Source organism: Zingiber officinale, chromosome 1A (assembly GCF_018446385.1).
Source record: "Zingiber officinale cultivar Zhangliang chromosome 1A, Zo_v1.1, whole genome shotgun sequence".
In the NCBI taxonomy this organism is placed as follows: Eukaryota; Viridiplantae; Streptophyta; class Magnoliopsida; order Zingiberales; family Zingiberaceae; genus Zingiber; species Zingiber officinale.
Genome location: NC_055987.1, coordinates 179,060,376 through 179,080,421, shown reverse-complemented (window position 1 = coordinate 179,080,421; position 20,046 = coordinate 179,060,376). Strand labels below are relative to the sequence as shown.

Below are 20,046 nucleotides of genomic sequence, written 5' to 3'. Positions count from 1 at the left end.
GTGATTGCGGCCAACCGGAATAGGGCTCACTCGAACCCAATTCCCAATCTTTTCCTTGAGCAGGCTTCCGTCCCGGCTTCTCGTCCCTCAAACACCGTGCACGTTCTTCTCGTCCACCGGAGTACTCTTCCATAGCTCTCTTGTTCTTCGGATGCACCGAGCTCGTCGGCTCCCTTCCCATGCTGTCCTTCTCGCTAGCTGTGTCTTATGCTCAACTTCCTGCGCTCCTAAGTTCCTGTACACTTAGACACAGGGATCAAATAACAAAGCAGGACCTAACTAACTTGGTTGATCACATCAAAATACCTACGGGGTCCAACAATCTCCCCTTTTTTGATGTGCATCAACCCAAATTCAAGTTAGGGTAAATAGGCAAGTAGTAATTTTGAAGAAATTACTAAACAAACTTTTTTAAGCATAAATTTGCAATTAAAATAAATTGCAACATAAGATTTAGCTCAGATCTAATACCAATTTTTGAACAGAATATCATTTTACAAAAATTCAAAACAGAATTTTAAAATATTTCTAACTCCCCCTTAACTTGTGTCTATCTCTCCCCTTTGATCACAGCAAAAATGGGGTCTAAAACATGTTCAAAACTCTAAGTCTTTTGAAAACATATTTTAAAAGATTTCTTTAAAAAGAAATTCTAACTTAGGCACCTTTAAAAAGAGTTAAAAAAGTTTCCGAAGTAAAAAAAATTTTAAAACAAAATTTTAACTTAGGCCTATCTCTCCCTCTTTGAAACAAGATTTTGACATATTCTAAAAGATTTTTTAAGGAATTTCCAAAATATTTTTAAAAGAAACTTTCTAAAGCATTATTTAATCTTAATTTTAATGCTTTATCAGAAAGTTAATTAAACATTTTTATTCCAATATTTTGGCTTCCAGATCGTGGCGAGACACTAGGCCTTCTTGGTTATTGGAGCAATAACCACTTCCTTAGACAAAGCCTCATAAAGAAATTTTAATATTTAATTTTCTCGCTGAAAGCTTTTAAAAAATTTTATTTGAAAAAATTTAGTCTAGAAAAAATTTTGGAACCCAGTAACGGTTCCTTCCTACTGGATTAATTATGAACTTAGGGGGTACATAGTTTCTAGGAACTTTTTTAAGTTATCCCTGATGCTTTTTAATATACCAATTTAATTTTCCATAAACTCTAAGTTTTGATTTTGGAAATTTAATTAAGCATGCATGATTATTTTTTAATTTTTCAATTTCAATTTTCAGTTTCTCATTTTCTAATTTTAAAATATCATACATTTCTAGTGGGCATGCTTTTACTAATTGTAATTTCAATTCAACATTTTCTTTTTCTAATTTCGCTAGATCTTTTCTAAGCACTTTGATAAATTTAAAAAACTGAGTAGGGGTGAGATCACGTACCTTACTTTCCTCACTTGGTGATGCTCCCTCTTCGTCGCAGCTTTCTTCTTCTTCTGATGATCGTCCCTCTTCATCTACGCTCATCTCCGAGCTGGTTTCTTCGAAAAGATGGTTGACCATTAGTGCTACTCTCGAAAAGGCTTCGACTTCTGTTTCGAAAGATGAAGAATCATCCCAAGTGGCCTTCAAACTCTTGCATTTAGTGGATGTTGGTCTCTGAGACTTGTCCTTTTTCTTTAATTTAGGGCAGTCATCCTTGATGTGCCCTTCCTCATTATAGTTTTAGCATCGAACCATCCTTTTGTTGCGTTGATTCTTCCTTGACTGCGATCAAAATTTATTAGTTTTAAGAAATTTATTGAAACGTCTTACCAGTAGCGCCGCTTCGGTTTCGTCGATCGACTCTTCGGACTCGGGATCGTCCTTTTCTTCTTGTAGGGCAATGTTAAGGTTCAACTTCTCTACTTTTTTAGGCTCTGTGATTCGAGACTCGTGAAGTTCAAATGTAGAGAATAAATTTTCTAAAATACTTACCTCAAGGTCCTTAGAGATGTAGTAAGCATCTACTAAGGACACCCACTCTGGAGTTCTTGGGAAGGCGTTGAGCGCATACCGGATGGAATCTCGATTTGTTACCGATTCACCGAGATTTGTCAGTTGCGTTATCAGCTCCTTGATTCTCGCTTGGAGTTGTGCTACCTTCTCGCCGGTGTTCATCCGAAGATTCATCAGTTGAGTCCGGAGGATGTCACGTCTCGCTAGCTTCGCTTCTGAGGTGCATTCGTGGAGCTCCAGGAATTTATCCCAGAGGTCTTTGGCGGAGTCGTAGCTTCCGATCGACTTACCTCCTGGGGTGGCAGAACACTGTGTTAGAGTGTATACTAAAAGTCTAGCTTTTTGTATAAAATATTTATTTAGAAATAAAGAATCTCATTGGTCAAATGTCTACATTTATATGCTAAGTGTAATTGTTCAATTAATTTATATTGTAGAAAACATGGTGTGTGGTATCACACATAGAAGATCATGTATTCAGTTCTTTATAAATTATAAACAGTTGCTCACGACTAAGATGGATAGGAATAAACCATTGCAATAGTCGTAGTGTAATTTGGTATTAGTTTATCTTAACTATAAAATTACACTAGTGCACTCTGAGTGTATTGAGCAGGACCATTTAAGGTAAGTTCTTTTTATACTGACTTAATAAAAGAACAAGACCTTTGTTATTATGGAAGTGTGTGTTCTTAATCCCGATATAATAACAAGCACGTGTACTTAGTATTTATTTCTTTGACTTATCAAAAGGTGAGATTTAGCTCGATAAATCAAGAGACCCGATAAGTTGAGAAATGATATTATTTATAATATGTGTTGTTGATTATAGAAGGAAACTGTGTCCTAGTAATCTAGGTTGATAATGTCCCCAAGGGGAGCTCATAAGGATTTTCATGTTAAACCCTGCAGGTGGACTTAGTCCGACATGACAATAAGGTTGAGTGGTACTACTCTTTGACTAAGATATTAATTAAAGAGAGTTGTCAGTAACTCATTTATTTAGTGGACATTCAATATCTTAAACACAAGGAGATTAATACACTCATGATAAGAAGGAGTCCATATAGTAACATGGAATTGGTGTGGTAGTTCAATAATAACTCTTTAGTGGTATGAGTTATTATTGATGAACTCGAGTTGTGTGTTCGGGGTGAACATGGGAAGCTCAAGTTCATCGGGAGATCAAAATTAATTCCTCCTCTCGGTCCATGTCGTACCCTCTTATTATAAAGTGTTATACCCACCCATACCTACCTTCTTACCCACCTTAAAGTGGTCGGCTAAGCCTAGCTTGGAGCCCAAGCTAGGGCCGGCCAAACCAAGGTGAGAGGTGGCCAACCCTAGCTTGAACCCAAGCTTGGTGTGGCCGGCCATAATAAATTAAAAGGATTTTTTAAATCTTTCTTATATGGAAGCCATGGTTTTAAAAGATAGTTTAAAATTTATATCTTTCCTTTTATAGCTTTTTACAAAAGATTAAGAAAAAGGTTTGATATCTTTCCTTATTTGTAGTTAAAAGGAAGATTTTAATTTTCGATAAAACTTTCCTTTTATGAAACCATCCTCATGATTTTAAAAGAGAGTTTTAAAATTAAATCTTTCCTTTTATAGTTTCTACAAAAGATTAAAAAAAAAATTGATATCTTTCCTTATTTGTAGATTGAAAGAAAGATTTTAATTTTAGATAAAGCTTTCCTTTTTGTAAATCATCCACATGTTTTAATAGAGAGATTTTAATTTATAAAAGTTTCCTTTTATGACCAACCATGAAGGGAATTTTTGAAAGAGAAATTTTTATTTAAAAATTTTCGGAAACAAATTAGGAAGTTTTAATTTTGTGTTTAAAACTTTCCTTCCTTGGAGGATTAGATATGTCCGACCACATTGATAGAGGAAAGGAAATTATTTTAATCAATTAAATTTTTCTTTCTATGGCAAAGAAAATAAAGAAGTTTTTATTAAAACTTTCCTTATTTGCCAAGACCAAGGAATATAAAAGAGAGGGTAGAGGTGCCTCACCTCATAGCACACAATCTAGTATTCCTCTCTTCTATTCATTGTGGTGGTCGACCCTCATCTTCTTCCTCTCCTCCTTTTCTTCTTCATTGGTGGCCGGCGGCATCAACTCTCAAGGAGCTTGTTGGTGGTCGGATTTTGCTTGGAGAAGAAGTAGAGAAAGGAGGCTTTGTTTCTAGCATCCCTTGGAGCTTGGTGGTGGTGGCCAAACCTCATCTTTTCTGGGAGATTTTGTGGTGGCCGAAACTTGCTTGGAGAAGAAGGAAGCTTTGGTAGATTCTCGTCTCAGTAGATCATCGCCCACATGACGTCTGAGATAAGAAGAGGAATACGGCAGAAGATCGTGAGGTCTATATGCTATAAAAGGTATAACTAGTTATTAGTTTCCGCATCATAACTAGTTCATCCTTTTATTTAGATCTTAAAATACCAAACACAAGAGGCTAGCGATTCTAGATTTTCGGATTTATGATTCAAAGTTGTGTTTCTTTGTTTTTCGATCTTGTGATTCGATTGTTCTTTTTGGTTAAACCTAGGGTTACTATAAGGAGATTAAATATTGAATTTCTTTCAAAGGCTTTGTCGAGGCAGTGGTGGATGTTCCTATACCCAAGAAGGCCAAGTGCCTCGCCATGTTTGACCTGGGAGCCGATCTCTAAAATAGATAGTTAATCGAATTTGTAACATGGGTGGGATTGGATCAATATTGTTAAGTATCATTTACGATCCAAATCTAAACTTCTAAGAACAGATAAGTTAAATTTTGAATCAATAATGTTAAGTTCTGTTTGCGATTACATATTTAATTTCTAAAGAACACAATAGGTTGTTAGGATAGGTTCAGGACTTGTACAAATTTTTTATACAGGGGAACCAGTACGACATTCCGAGTAGCAACCAACATACTGAGCAGGTGAAATTCTGCCTTTCCGTTGGCCACGAAATCGGCCTGCTCCTTCTTCGTCCAGTTGTATTCTTCTTTGTCTTTTGGCGCTGTATATCCATATTTTATTATTAAAAGCATATCGAATTCAGTCTTGAAAAATATCTCCATTTTTCGCTTCCATGTAGCAAAGTCTCCATCGAACTTCGGGGGATGAATGTTCACTCCGGCCATCGTCTTGATCTTTGTGCTTCAGTTGGCGGTTAGTCCTTCTGAGGCGGTCGGGCTCTGATACCACTTGTTGGTACAGTGGGCCCGGCAAGAGGGGGTGAATTGTCTAAAAAATAAAGTATACGCTCCTCAAGACTTTCAACTCAAAAATACAACACTAATAAAATAAAAAGCAGAAATAAAAGAGGAGACAGAATTTTGACTTGGTTACAACCAAGACGATTGTTAATCCAAGGCGGTCAAATAGCTCTACTAGAATATCTCTTTTACTGTAGGCGGAGAGGCCTTATTTACATACTTAGAATGCTCAGAGGTTGCTAGAAACTTAATACAGAGTTCAATTATTATTTCTTAGCTCCAAGGGCCTTTATATAGCTCTTGAAATGTCTATCTCGAGTGTTGAAGGTGCCTCCAAAAGAGTTCAAGGTGCCTCCAATAGTTTGACCGGATAAAACTCTATCTTATAGCAAACGACCACTTTAGCTGGGTCTGAGGCGCCTCAAACAGCCTTGGAGGCGCCTCGGACTGTCGGAGGCACCTTCATGGTGATGGAGGTGCCTCAAACTGGGCAGGCAACACAGGCGCCTTCAGCACTTCGTTGAAGGCACCTCCAGCTAGCTTTCCAGCTTCTTTTGACTTCATTTTGGCTTCCGATGCTCCGATAACTTGGGTGATTGCGACCAATAGGAATATGGCTCATCCGAACCCAATTCCAGGCCTTTTACTCGAGCAGGCTTCCGTCCTGACTTCTCGTCCCTCGAACGCCACGCACGTTCTTCTCATCCACCAGAGTATTCTTCCGCAGCTCTCTTGTCCTTAGGACGCACCGAGCCCGTTGGCTCCCTTCCAGTGACGTCCTTCTCGCTAGCTGCGTCTTCCGCTTGACTTCCTGCGCTCCTAAGTTCCTGCACACTTAGACACATGGATCAAATAACAAAGCATGACCTGACTAACTTGGTTGATCATATCAAAATACCCACGGGGTCCAACAAAACTCGGGTTGATGCATATCAAAAAGGGGGAGATTGTTGGACCCTATGGGTATTTTGATGTGATCAACCAAGTTAGTTAGGTCCTGCTTTGTTATTTGATCCATATGTCTAAGTGTGCAGGAACTTAGGAGCACAGGAAGTCGAGCGGAAGATGCAGCTAGCGAGAAGGATGACATGGGAAGGGAGTCGACGGGCTCGGTGCGTCCGAAGGACGAGAGAGCTACGGAAGAGTACTCCGGTGGACGAGAAGAACGTGTGCGGCGTTCAAGGGACGAGAAGTCGGGACAGAAGCCTGCTCGAGTAAAAGGCCAAGAATTGGGTTCGGGTGAGCCCTATTCCGACTGGCCGCAATCACCCAAGCTATCGAAGCATCGGAAGCCAAAATGAAGTCAAAAGGAGCTAGAAAGCTAGCTGAAGGCACCTTCAACGAAGTGCTGAAGGCACCTGTGTTGCCTGCCCAGTCTGAGGCACCTCCATCACCTTGAAGGCACCTCCGACAGTCTGAGGCACCTCCAAGAGTGTTTGAGGCGCCTCGGACCCAGCCAAAGTGGTCGTTTGCTATCGAATAGAGTTTTATCTGGTCAAACCATTGGAGGCGCCTTGAACCCTTTTGGAGGTGCCTTCAACACTCGAGATAGACTTTCCAGGAGCTATATAAAGGCCCCTGGAGCTACGAAATAATAATTGAACTCTGTATTAAGTTCCTAGCAACCTCTGAGCATTCTAAGTGTGTAAAGAAGGCCTCTCCGCCTTCAGTAAAGGAGATATTCTAGTAGAGTTGTTCGACCGCCTTGGATTAACGACCGTCTTGGTTGTAACCAAGTCAAAATTCTGTCTCCTCTTTTATTTTTGCTTTTTATTTTATTAATGTTGCATTTTTGAGTTGAAAGTCTTGAGGAGGGTATAATTTATTTTTCAGACAATTCACCCCCCTCTTGCCGACCCCGCTGTATCAACAACGACGAAGACTTCGCTACATGGAAGCAAAAAATGGAGGTATTTTTCATGACCGAATTTGATATCCTTTTAATAATGAAATATGGATATACAGCGCCAAAAGACAAAGAAGAATACAAACTGGTCGAAGAAGGAGCAGGCCGATTTTGTGGCTAACGGAAAGACGAAATTTCACCTGCTCAGTGTTCTGCCACCCCAGGAGGTAAGTTGGATCGAAAGCTACGACTCCGCCAAAGACCTCTGGGATAAATTCCTATAGCTCCACGAAGGCACCACAGAAGCGAAGCTAGTGAGGCGTGACAGCCTCCGGACTCAATTGACGAATCTCCGGATAAACACCGGCGAGAAGGTAGCGCAACTCCAAGCGAGAATCAAGGAGCTGATAACACAACTGACAAATCTCGGTGAATCGGTAACAAATCAAGATTTCATCCGGTATGCACTCAACGTCTTCCTAAGAACTCCAGAGTGGGCGTCCTTAGTAGATGCTTACTAAATCTCTAAGGACCTTGAGATAAGTAGTTTAGAAAATTTATTCTCTACATTTGAACTTCACGAGTCTCGAATCACAGAGCCTAAACAAGGAGAGAAGTCGAACCTCAACATTGCCCTACAAGCCAAAAAGGATGATTCTGATTCTGAAGTGTCGATCAACGAAATCGAAGCGGCGCTACTGGTAAGACATTTCAATAAATTTCTTAAAACTAATAAATTTCGATTGCAGTCAAGGAAGAATCAACGCAACAAAAGGACGATCCGATGCTACAACTACAACGAGGAAGGGCACATCAAGGATGACTGCCCCAAATTAAAGAAAAATGACAAGTCTCAGAGACCAACGTCCACTAAACGCAAGAGTCTGAAGGATACTTGGGATGATTCTTCATCCTCCGAATATGAAGTCGAAGCCTGCTCGGGAGTAGTACTGATGGCCAACCATCTTTTCGAAGAAACCATCTCAGGGATGAGCATAGATGAAGGGGGAGGATCATCAGAAGAAGAAGAAAGCTGCGACGAAGGGGGAGTATCACCAAGTGAGGTAAGTAAGGTACGTGATCTCACCCCTACCTAGTCTTTTGAATTTATCAAAGTGCTTACAAAAGATCTAGCGAAATTAGAAAAATAAAATGTTGAATTAAAATTACAATTAGCAAAAGCATGTCCACTAGAAATGTATGATATTTTAAAATTAGAAAATAAGAAACTGAAAATTGAAATTGAAAAATTTAAAAATAATCATGCATGCTTTATTAAATTTCTAAAATCAAAACTTAGAGTTTATGGAAAATTAAATTGGTATATTAGAAAGCATCAGGGACAACTTAGAAAAGTTCCTAGAAACTATGCACCCCCTAAGTTCTTAATTAATCCAGTAGGAAGGAACCTTTACTGGGTTCCAAAATCTTTTCTAGACTAAATTTTTTCAAATAAATTTTTTTTTAAAAGCTTTCAGCGAGAAAATTAAACATTAAAATTTCTTTATGAGGCTTTGTCTAAGGAAGTGATTGTTGCTCCAATAACCAAGAAGGCCTAGTGCCTCACCACGACCTGAAAGTCAAAATATTGGAATAAAAATGTTTAATTAACTTTCTGATAAAGCATTAAAATTAAGATTAAATAATGCTTTAGAAAATTTCTTTTAAAAACATTTTGGAAATTACTTAAAAAGTCTTTTAGAATATGTCAAAATCTTGTTTCAAAGGGGGAGAGATAGGTCTAAGTTAAAATTTTGTTTTAATTTTTTTTTTACTTCGAAAACTCTTTTAACTCTTTTTAAAGTGCCTAAGTTAGAATTTCTTTTTAAAGAAATCTTTTAGAATATGTTTTCAAAAGACTTAGAAACTATTTCAAAAGACTTAGAGTTTTGAACATGTTTTAGACCCCGTTTTTTGTTGTGATCAAAGGGGGAGAGATAGGCACAAGTTAAGGGGGAGTTAGAAATATTTTAAAATTCTGTTTTGAATTTTTGTAAAATGATATTCTGTTCAAAAATTGGCATTAGATCTGAGCTAAATCTTATGTTGCAATTTATTTTAATTGCAAATTTATGCTTAAAAAAGTTAGTTTAGTAATTTCTTCAAAACTACTACTTGCCTATTTAACCCTAACTTGAACTTGGGTTGATGCATATCAAAATACCCATGGGGTCCAACAGGTTCAACTCTTCTTTGGTCAATCCACATTGGAGGGTCTGGTTGCTTTGGCGTCAGCCTCAATCTTCTTCATTAGACTTAAGTCCCAATTTTTGTACGATGCTGGTTTTCCATTGCCATTGAGTGGAAGCGCGAAGTTTGTTTGGATGATGATCCACATTTTGACTTATGTTTTGAGGTGATACTCCATTCAATTCTTCCCGTAGCCAAAATCCTCATCGGAGAATAGTGGTGGCTGTGTAGTGCTGTAACCTTCTTGGTGGACCATTTAGAAAAAGACTCTGACAAAAATGATGAAACTTATTTCAAGACTTAGTCTTAGATTAGTAGTGTGGTAGAAAAATAAGGTAATAAATCGGTTCAAATGGTATTGCACCAATTTCAAGAAAAAATTCGACGAATTGACAAATTTGTTAGGAGAGATTATTTCACCAATCCTGACTTTAAAATAGAAAAAAGGCATAAGAATTTATTTTTATAAAAATTGGGAAAAAAAGCGATGAAAAATGCTTGAACAATAGTTGTACCGATTCACAGCGGCCCCGCTCTGATACCAATTATAGGATCGAGATGTGCTAGAGGAGGTGAATAGCGCTCGTGACTTTTTCACACTTTTCAGAAAACAGAGAATAATGCAGCAGAAATGGAAGAAAAGAAAAAGCAAACAAATGTTGACACTTTTAGTTTACTTGGTTTGGAGCCTTTGACGATTCCTACTCCAAGGCTCACGATCGTCGATTGCTTTCGTTGGGCAATCCACTATCATTTCAATTATTACAAGTATATTGAATTACAGCTTTGCATTAAGTAAAATATACCGACAATTATGGATCCGGAAAGTCGTGCTTTCAGTCGTCAGAGTCGCGTCGCAGAGTCATAGGATCGTCCTTGAAGCAGTACACAAGTGAAGGATTGCGAGAAGTTGTATTCATCCCTCTGCTCAAACCAGCCTTCTATGGGTTGTTGAAGGCGCCTTCAACCCCTTGAAGGTGCCTTCAACCCCTTGAAGGTGCCTCCAGCGATGCAGCTTATCCCCGCAGCGTCGGAGATGATAACTTCCGTAATCTGCGAAAGTTATCCCTTTAAAGGCGCCTTCAAGCGCAAGAAAGGCGTCTTCCATCCCTGCTCCAAGGCGCCTTCAGGTGCCTAGAAGGCGCTTGGCTCCTCTCTGCACGAAGCTTCGGCCAAAGCAATTGAGACGCCTCCAATAGCCTTGGAGGCACCTCGAACACTGTTCATTCGAGCTTTTCTTTGTGCATCTTACTTTTTGCAAGACATATTAATTCAATTACAAAGTATACTCTGTAAGACAAAGTTAGCACAATAAAATATGAATAATAATTATTTGAGTCTCTGGACTATCTGGTTCTAACTTTCAGATTTTCCAGAAACCCTAGGTCAAACCGACGCATACTGTTCCCTTAACGAGGAATGCGTCCTCATCAACGTCTCTCAGGAGAAATTATCTTTTGTCAGACCAGTCCTCCAGACCGATTAGACTTTTGCTCAACGTCTAAGATGTTAGGACTTTATGCAGAGCGTCCGATCTCTGACCCGTTCAGTCTTTCACCGGGTGTCGATGACCCCTAGGATTTTCACCTAGTGTCCTCCACACTAGGATTTCACCCAACAACCTCAACCTGCCAAGGCTTTGCCCAGTCCCCCAGACCAAGGGTTCATCGTCGCCTAACCGCAAATAGAACTTTCCACCTGCCTAGCCTCAACTTGGACTTTCCCTTGCCTAAGATCACTTAGAACTTTCTTGTACACTCATTTCAACTTGTTAGACAATAAGAAACCTTAACTTTGAGCCCTTTGCCATAATCAAAACTTAAGTTTGATCATCTGGTGCTCCCTACACAAATAGCATCCACTCTCATTTGAGCATCAACTACCTTGATTATTGTGTGATCGATGATTTGTTTGTGCGTATTTTGTTTGTATGTGTGATGGTAAAAATTAATCTTTTCTCATATTTTCCTTTTTCGTCAATTGGATGAATTTTTGATGTGTGGTATAGGATACCCAGTTTTTCTTCGTGTCATGTAGTGTTATCTTGGCGATATTTTCTTACTTTCAAGTTACAAGCGTGGAGAGTGAAAAGGAGAAACAGAAAGTATATTTAGGAAAAGTCCAATCGTGCTTCGTTTTTGTGCAATTAGTCCGTCTTGTTTCCTACTTTCTTTTGATTCCTTTGCCTTTTCTGCTGAAGTTTTGGGTTGTAGAGAATATATCGAAATCTGAGCTAGAAAAGAAGTTTTGGGGTGTAGAGAATATATAGAAATCTAAATTATATTGTTCCCTCATCTGTTCTCCGCCTCTTTTGAGCTTCTATCGAGCTTTACATACAAGTATCAACGAGTGAAAGCCGCCACCTTAGTCTTCCATATTTGAATCGAGAGAGCCTCAAGCTACATCTTTCTCCTTTTCCACGTCCTATTTTTATTTGTAATGACTATCTGTTCGACTATTATAATAGATACAACCACAAGTCGTTATTTGCTTGACGCAAAAGTCTTGTAAAAGTAGTTTATCGCCTTCCTATAATTCGTTGCACTTTATTATTGGTAATGTGGTTGTTTATGTTGTTAAAGTTGACGACATGTGTTTTAACTCATTGCTATAATAGTGAATCGAATGTGGAGCGATGTCTATCATATTGGTAATAATGAATCTTAGATTTTTTTTTTTTTCTGTAAAAGACTATAGAAAATATATCACAAATGCTTAATATTTTTTTATTATCTGGACATTTGATATTAATATTGTATTGATTAATTAATTATTTATGTTTAATTAAAAATTTGATTTCCATAAATTGAATATCATTTGTATCTCTTGATGTTGCCAAAAGAATATTAAAATGTGTGAAATCAACAAGAAAAGAACAAAAATGATCATGGAAAATTTCTACTTTTATTTTTTAAAAATATTTTTTTATAATTTTAAAATTAAAAAATATATAAAAATAATTTTTTTCTTCTTGGTAACCATATTTGAGGGAGTATTGCGTAATGACTTATAAGATATTATTACATTATGAAATTCATAAGTTTTTATAAAAAAATTTATAAATATATGTAAAAATCTTTGAAAACAGTTTATAAAATTCTATGAAATTCTATTCATAACTTTGTACAATTCTATAAAAATTAATAAAAATCTATCAACTTCATAAAAATTTTATCACTAAAAAAAATCAATGAAAATAATTAAAACTCTTGATTGAATATGCCCCTTATATACCGACATAATCAATTGCTAACAGCTTACGTCAACCAATCAGTCGACTATGATAAATACATACTCGTCTTATGAGATGTCCAATTTTTTTTTTTTTATTAACCAGGCTGGGTAACGCCGAGCCTGGGTGATCGGTCCGGCCCGACTCCACGGAAGTTTCCTACCGGCCATCAGGGTAAATCGAGAAACGGTCACAGCGGGCAACCCAGAAGCCCAGCATCCTTTAATTGCATGTCCTATTTGAAGAGAAAATTCCTATAAATTATCATAGCTAGGGTTCAAACCATGGGTACCTAAATGAAAATCTGAATTAATTTTTGATAAATCTTAATGGTTGCCTGCTAGTAAATGAATATAAGGTGTTTAATTAATATATATTATTTTTAAAATATAATTAATCATTAATATAGGAAGAGATAATTTTTAAAAATTAAATATAAAAATAGATGGAGAAAAATATAATTAAATTATAAAATATGATATTATTTATATATTTTTAATAATAATTTTACAAATTAGAAAAGAGTCCATTCTAGTTGGCATAACCATTTAGTATTGTCCTAAATTTTTTATAATGGATAGTATTAATTTTCAACCGATATATGTTTCTGAAAAAAAATTTATACGGCTAAAATATTGAGTGTTATTAATTTTGAATTAAAATTTGATATGTTCTAATAAAAAAATTTTATAGATCAGACCAATCATATGTTGAACGTCAGTTTAATCTGTTTTGGATGGGATATGAATGTAAATACATAAATGCCCCCTGAGTCCTGATTCATCTCCAATTTCACTCCTCGCCTCTTCTCGTTCACTTCTCCGTTCCCTTCGCTGCCTGCCATGGCGGATATGCTTCTTTCGACCGGGGTCCACGACACCATCTCCAGCAACTACGTGAGGCCGGAGAACGAACGACCCCACCTCGACCACGTCATCGCCGACGCAAACATCCCCGTCGTCGATTTCGGTGCCTCCGACAAGTCCCAAATCATCTCCCAAATCGAGAAGGCTTGTCGACTATACGGCTTCTTTCAGGTACTCGATCGTTACTTGCCATCTCTTCTGCTTAAGCGGCTGGCTATTCCTTGACTGCCCTCCCGCTGCAGGTCGTCAATCATGGAATCGACGCCGAAGTGGTCAAGAAGGTGCTGGCCATCACCTGGAGTTCTTTCGCCTCCCGCCGGAGGAGAAAGCGAAGCTCTACTCCGACGATCCCGCCAAGAAAATTCGCCTGTCCACGAGCTTTAATGTGAGGAAAGAGACGGTCCACAACTGGAGAGACTATCTCCGCCTTCATTGCTACCCGCTCGAGGAATTCGTCCCCGACTGGCCTTCCTATACATCCTCTTTTAAGTGAGTCCTCTTTCTTTCCTTTCTCATTTTTATAGAATTCGAAATGAACTTTGAGTTTCTTTCAGTTTTTAATCGAGTTCAATTATTAATATTAATATTTTTTATTTATAAAATTATTATTATTATTATTATTAACTAAATTCAAAAAAAATAAAAAATTGATAAAAATATTCATGAATATTTTCATATATATTAGAGAATTAAATTTTATATAAATTAATAAATAAATTATTCATGAATAGGACCACAAATTATTCACTAATATTATTTATAAATATTAATAAATTAAATTCATTAGTATTTAAATTTATTCGAATCTAACATCAAATATATTCGTCGATGTTAAAACATGCGTGCCGAATCTGGTCAAAACGTATCAGTCGTCTGCCATGTTACATCAATTCATTGCTACGGCCTGCCATGGGACGTGGTCACGCGGTTAGAAGCCGTAGCAATGAATTGATGTAACAGGACAGACGACTGATACGTTTTGATCAGATTCGGCGCGCATGTTTTAACATCGATGAATATATTTGATGTTAGATTCGAATAAATTTAAATACTAATGAATTCAATTTATTATTATGTATAAATAATATTAGTGAATGATTTGTGATCATATTCATGAATAAATTTATTTATTAATTTATATACAATTTAATTCTCTAATATATATGAAAATATTCATAAATATTTTTATCAAATTTTATATTCTTTTTGAATCTAGTTAAAAATAAAAAATAAAATAAATTTTATAAAGTAATAATATTATATTAATATTAATAATTGAGCTGGATTAAAAATTTAAAAAAACTCAAGTTCAATTCGAAGTTCAGAAAATTTTTAATAAACAAATTTGAACGAACTTGATAAATAAACAAATAAATTTAAAAACTTGGCAGTTAATCTTGACTGTGATTCGACTCATTTGCACCCTTAGTTTTAACAGATGAGAAAGGAAAGAAAGGGAAGGAGGAAGAAGACTTACTTAAAAGAGGAAGGATTGGAAGGCCAGTCAGGGACGAATTCCTCGAGCGGGTAGCAATGAAGGCGGGGGTAGCCTCTCCAGTTGTGGACCTTCTCTTTCCTCACATTAAAGCTCGTGGACAGGCGAATTTTCTTGGCGGGATAATCGGAGTAGAGCTTCGCTTTCTCCTCCGGCGGGAGGCAAAAGAACTCCAGGGTGATGGCCAGCACCTTCTTGACCAATTCGGCGGCGATTCCATGATTGACGACCTGCAGCGGGAGGGCTGTCAAGGAACAGCCGCTTAAGCAGAGGAGACGGCAAGTAACGATCGAGTACCTGAAAGAAGCCGTATAGTCGACAAGCCTTCTCAATTTGGGAGATGATTTGGGACTTGTCGGAGACGCCGAAATCGACGACGGGGATGTTCGCGTCGGCGATGACGTGGTCGAGGTGGGGTCGTTCGTTCTCCGGACTCACGTAGTTGCTGGGCATGGTGTCGTGGACCCCGATCGAGAGAAGCATATCCGCCATGGCTGGCAGCGAAGGGAACAGAGAAGTGAACGAGAAGAGGCGAGGAGACGAGTGAAATGAAGATGAATTAGGAGGATTTATGTATAATTTGCGATGTCGCTGAGTCCGTTGACGCAAGAAGTTATCACGTGACTCACGTCATCATATAGACAGCATATAAACGACGTCATCGATGGGGCCCAGTCACGTGCCGGCTACGTCGATATGCGTGGATATGAGCGTATCCAAGCTCCATGTGACGCGGATGCTCTGAAAGGGGAGGACGGATCCGTTATCCGTAAATTACGGATATTCTAATGATCCATTATTTTAGTTCTTTAATTTAGATGAATTTTATTTATTTAAAAATAAAATCTATTTAAATCAAGACTCTTATATAATGAATCATATGTGATTGATAATTTATCGATTAGAGGATCTCTATTGTTAAAAGGGTGGGAGCGATGTTCGAACTGTTTCTTTATTTTTTTTAATTATTAAAATAATTTTTATTTTTTAATATTTATGAAAACAATAAGAATGGATGCTGTAAAAAAAAAGTTATTTAGAGATTTTTTTATTATAATATAATAAAGAGATATATAAATTTTTTTTTTTTTTACATAGTATGAATGTTGTTTTAAAAAGTATCTACGACTGTGAGCTTGCTCCACTGTAGAACACGTGTCACAGTCTCCGCATTGAAATTAGATGCAACATATTAAATATAATGCTTTTTTCCCTAGGACTCAGTCAAGATATATCATAATTTATATTAACGTATTTAATTTTAATATTGTCCCTTTACCCTCCGCGCTCGATTTCTTAGTTTACTCGTATGAGATGCTCAGGGACAGGATCTTTCATTAAAATAATTATAAAATAAATTTATTTTTTAAAATATTCAAGCTAAAAAATAGTTTTAAACTTTCAAAATCATCCCAACCTATTTAAGTGAGGTTGAACCATCAAAATACTTTGATTTCTCTAATCCAAATTTTGAAAATCAATATTAAACTTTGCTAAACCTTTAAAATCAATATTATAGTATTTTGATTTCTCGAGCTAAGTAAAAGATGTAGGGATTTAGCGTACTAAATACGCGAAAAGTGTTGGAATCCCAAGGTATTTTGATGTGATCAAACAAGTTAAATTAGGTTATGTTTTGTTAACCTTTGTATCTAAATGTACAGGAGCTTAGGAACACAGGAAGTCGAGCGGAAGACGCGACTAGCGAGAAGGACGGCACGGGAGAGAGTCGACGGGCTCGATGCGTCCGAGGGGCGAGGTGACCGCGGAAGAGTACACTGGCGGACGAGAAGAACGTACGCGACATTCGAGGGAAGAGAAACCGGGAAGGAATGCTGCTCGAGGAGAAGGCCGGAACTTGGGTTCGGGTGAACCCTATTCCGGATGGCCGAGATCACCCAAGCTAGCGGAGCCGGAACAGAAGACCCCGACCGAAACGAGCTGAAGCGGAGCAGTGGAACCAGACCACAAAAAGTCAACTGGGTTGACTTAAGTGGTCTAGGCGCCCGGATTCATTCCGGGCGCTCGGACCGTCCGGGCGCCCGGAAGTGGATTTTGACCAGATCGAGTTTTGACTCGATCTGAACGTTGGGAGATAAAATTTTATCCCCCTAAGGATGCCCAGACCCTTTAGGGCGCCCCGATCAGTGCTATAAATATAGCACTGATTTGCACAGATTATTCAATAAACTTGTAATTCATTTAGTCTGTGCTCTTCTATTCTTTTGTGCTGTCAATGCTGTAAAGAGACTACTCCGCCCAGAGGAGATCGTTAGATATTGAGTTATATTTTCCTTGGATTAGCAATCCTCTGATTGCAAACCAAGTAACTCTTTTGTGTATGCTTTTAATTAGTCTCTGTTTTTTTTATTACAAGTTTTATTATTAGTTGAAAATCCGAGAAAGGTGTGATTTAGTTTTTCAGGACAATTCACCTCTCCCCTCTTGTCGGCCTCTAAAGAGACCAATAAGTGGTAGCAAAGCAAGGCGCTTCAGGAGGACTAGCCGCCGATCAAAGCAACGAAATGGCCGGACCAAGCATTGTTCCACCAAAATTCAAGGGGGACTTCGCACACTGGAAGCGTCGTATGGAGGTATTCCTGAAAATTGATTTTGAAATTCGGTTAATTATAAAGTATGGCTTTGTAGCTCTAACGAATCAGAATGGAGAAGAAAAAGAAGAGAATCAGTGGATAAAGAAGGAGCATAGTGATTCTGTAGCGAACAACCGTGCAGAATATCACCTGCTGAGCGTGTTACCTCCTCAAGAAGTCAACCGCATCGAAAGCTACTCGTCGGCCAAAGAACTCTGGGAGAAGTTCCTGGAACTCCATGAAGGGACATCCGAAGAAAAACTGGTTAGAAGAGACATCCTCCGGAACAAACTGACAAACATTCGTCTGAAAAAAGGTGAGACGGTAGCCGATCTACACGTGAAGGTAAAGGAATTGATTATTGGTCTCGAGAACCTTGGTGAAACGGTAACAAACCAGGACACCATACGCTACGCACTTAATGCGTTTCCTAGAACTCCAGAATGGATGTCAATCATCGACGCCTATTACATTTCAAAGGACCTAGAGGTAAGTACCTTAGAAGAATTGTTTTCTACTCTTGAATTACATGAAACCAGGTGTGCAGGGATAACTAAGGAATCAAGTCAAATAATGGCATTAAACGCAACCAAGAAGGATGAACCCGAGTCAGACTCAGAAGAGGATCAGGATGCGTATATGGTAAGAAATTTCAAAAAGTTCTTTAGATCTAATAAGTTTAAAGAAATGCAGAATAAGAAAAATCAAAGAAATAGAAGAAGGGTTCGTTGCTACCAGTGTCAAAAAGAAGGACACTTAAAAGAAGATTGCCCATAACTCAAGAAGGACAAGGTCAAGATACCCAAAAAGCACAAGAACCTAAAAGCTACTTGGGACGACACTTCATCATCTGAGTTCGAGAATCAAGAATATGTCGAGATAGCACTGATGGCAATCTATGAAGGGCAAAGTACATCAAAACCCAGCATCGATGAAGGGGGAGCGACCTCAGATAAATGCAGTGAAGCAGGGGGAGAATCAGGCTTCAAGTCCAATATGGTAAGTGAGGTATGCCTCTTACCTCCTGATCAGCTTTACTTTGGTATTAAGGCTATGGCAAAATCCATGTATAAATTAGAAAATAAAAATACCAAATTTAAAAAATGAAATTTTAGAAAAATTTTTTTTTTTGGTAAAATCATGTCTAATAGAGGACTTTGATAAATTGAAACTTGAAAATGAAAAATTAAAACAAGAAATAGAAAATTTGAAAAAGTCTACCTGTTCAAATATTTTTGCTTTTAAAAATTATAGAGGACTAAACTGGTACTATAGGTTTCACTAAAGTCAAATTAGAAAAATATCAAAAGCCTATGTACCTAAGAAATACTTAATTAACCCTATAGGTAGGAACTTCTGTTGGGTTCCGAAAACATGTTTAACTTGAATTTAAAATTAAACTTAGCATTTTCAACGAGAAAGTTAAACAGATAGTTTTTTTATGAGCCTTTGTCTAAGGAAGTGGTTGTTAGTCTAATAACCAAGAATGCCTAGTGTCTCACCACACTTGGAAGCCAAAATATTGAAATCAAATGTTTAATTAACTTTCTGGAAAAAGTATTAAAGTTAGAATTAAATTATGCTTAAAAGTTTTTAAACATTTGTTTTGAAAATTTTGTTTAACTTAGAAAATGTTTCTGTTGCAAATTTAAAAAAAAAATAAAAAAATTAGGAAATTATTATTTTGGAAATTAGTTTTTTTTTTCTATGTTGTTAACTTAGAAATTTTAAAAGTTACTTATTACATTGTATAAAAATTATTTTTAAGTTTTTGCTTAGAAATTTTTAAAAAAAATTTCTACTTAATTTTTTTTTAAGTTAGAATTTACCTTAGACTTGTTAAAAAGAACCTCATTTTTTTATGTGATCAAAGAGGGAGAATAATGTTAAGTATAGAGGAAGGTGGTATAGCATAAACTGAAATTATTTTTGGACTTATTTTTGGACTTATTTGCAAAATGAATTGTTTTTATTGCATTTGTTTACCCTATCTTAACTTGGGTTGCTCACATCAAAAAGGGGGAGATTGTTGGAACCCCAAGGTGTTTTGATATGATCAAACAAGTTAAGTTAGGTCTTGTTTTGTCTAACCCTTGTGTCTAAATGTACATGAACTTAGGAGCACAGGAAGTCGAGCGGAAGACGCGACTAGCGAGAAGGACGGCACGGGAGAGAGCCGACGGGCTCGGTGCGTTCGAGGGACGAGGTGACCATGGAAGAGTGCATCGGCGGACGAGAAGAGCGTATGCGATGTTCGAGGGATGAGAAATCGAGAAGGAAGACTGCTCGAGGAGAAGGCCGAAACTTGGGTTCAGGTGAGCCCTATTCCGGATGGCCGAGATCACCCAAGCTAGCGGAGCTAGAACAGAAGACCCGGACCGAGATGAGCTGAACCGAAGCAGTGGAATCGAACCACAAAAAGTCAACTGGGTTGACTTAAGTGGTCTGGGCGCCCAGACCGTCCGGGCGCCTAGAACCATTCAGGGCGCCCAGAAGTGGATTTTGACCAGATCAAGTTTTGACTCGATCTGAACGTTGGGGGATAAAATTTTATCCCCCCCAAGGACGCCCGAACCCTTCAGGGCGCCCCGATCAGTGCTATAAATATAACACTGATTTGCACAGATTATTCAATAAACTTGTAATTCATTTATTCTGTGCTC

At 37.7% G+C, this 20,046-nt stretch overlaps 1 protein-coding gene and 1 pseudogene across 1 annotated transcript; one reads left to right on the top strand and one right to left on the bottom strand.

Annotated features, from left to right (window-relative positions):
- Positions 1–13,253: 13,253 nt before the first annotated feature.
- LOC122007364 lies at positions 13,254–13,787 on the top strand (annotated as a pseudogene).
- Positions 13,788–14,767: 980 nt separating this feature from the next.
- LOC122007350 (flavanone 3-dioxygenase 2-like) lies at positions 14,768–15,321 on the bottom strand. Its single transcript, XM_042563212.1, has 2 exons — positions 15,087–15,321; positions 14,768–15,019 (listed from the first exon to the last, which is right to left on the bottom strand). The coding sequence occupies exons 1-2, from the start codon at positions 15,279–15,281 to the stop codon at positions 14,768–14,770; spliced, it is 447 nt and encodes a 148-aa protein (XP_042419146.1). The 5' UTR covers positions 15,282–15,321.
- Between the last annotated feature and the right edge of the window lie 4,725 nt (positions 15,322–20,046).

Excerpts from the sequence above, each read along its gene's own strand:
- LOC122007350 (XM_042563212.1), bottom strand. The coding sequence starts at position 15,281 with ATGGCGGATATGCTTCTCTCGATCGGGGTCCACGACACCATGCCCAGC. Across the intron at positions 15,020-15,086 it reads GACTATACGGCTTCTTTCAG|GTCGTCAATCATGGAATCGC; the intron begins GTACTCGATCGT and ends CTCCCGCTGCAG.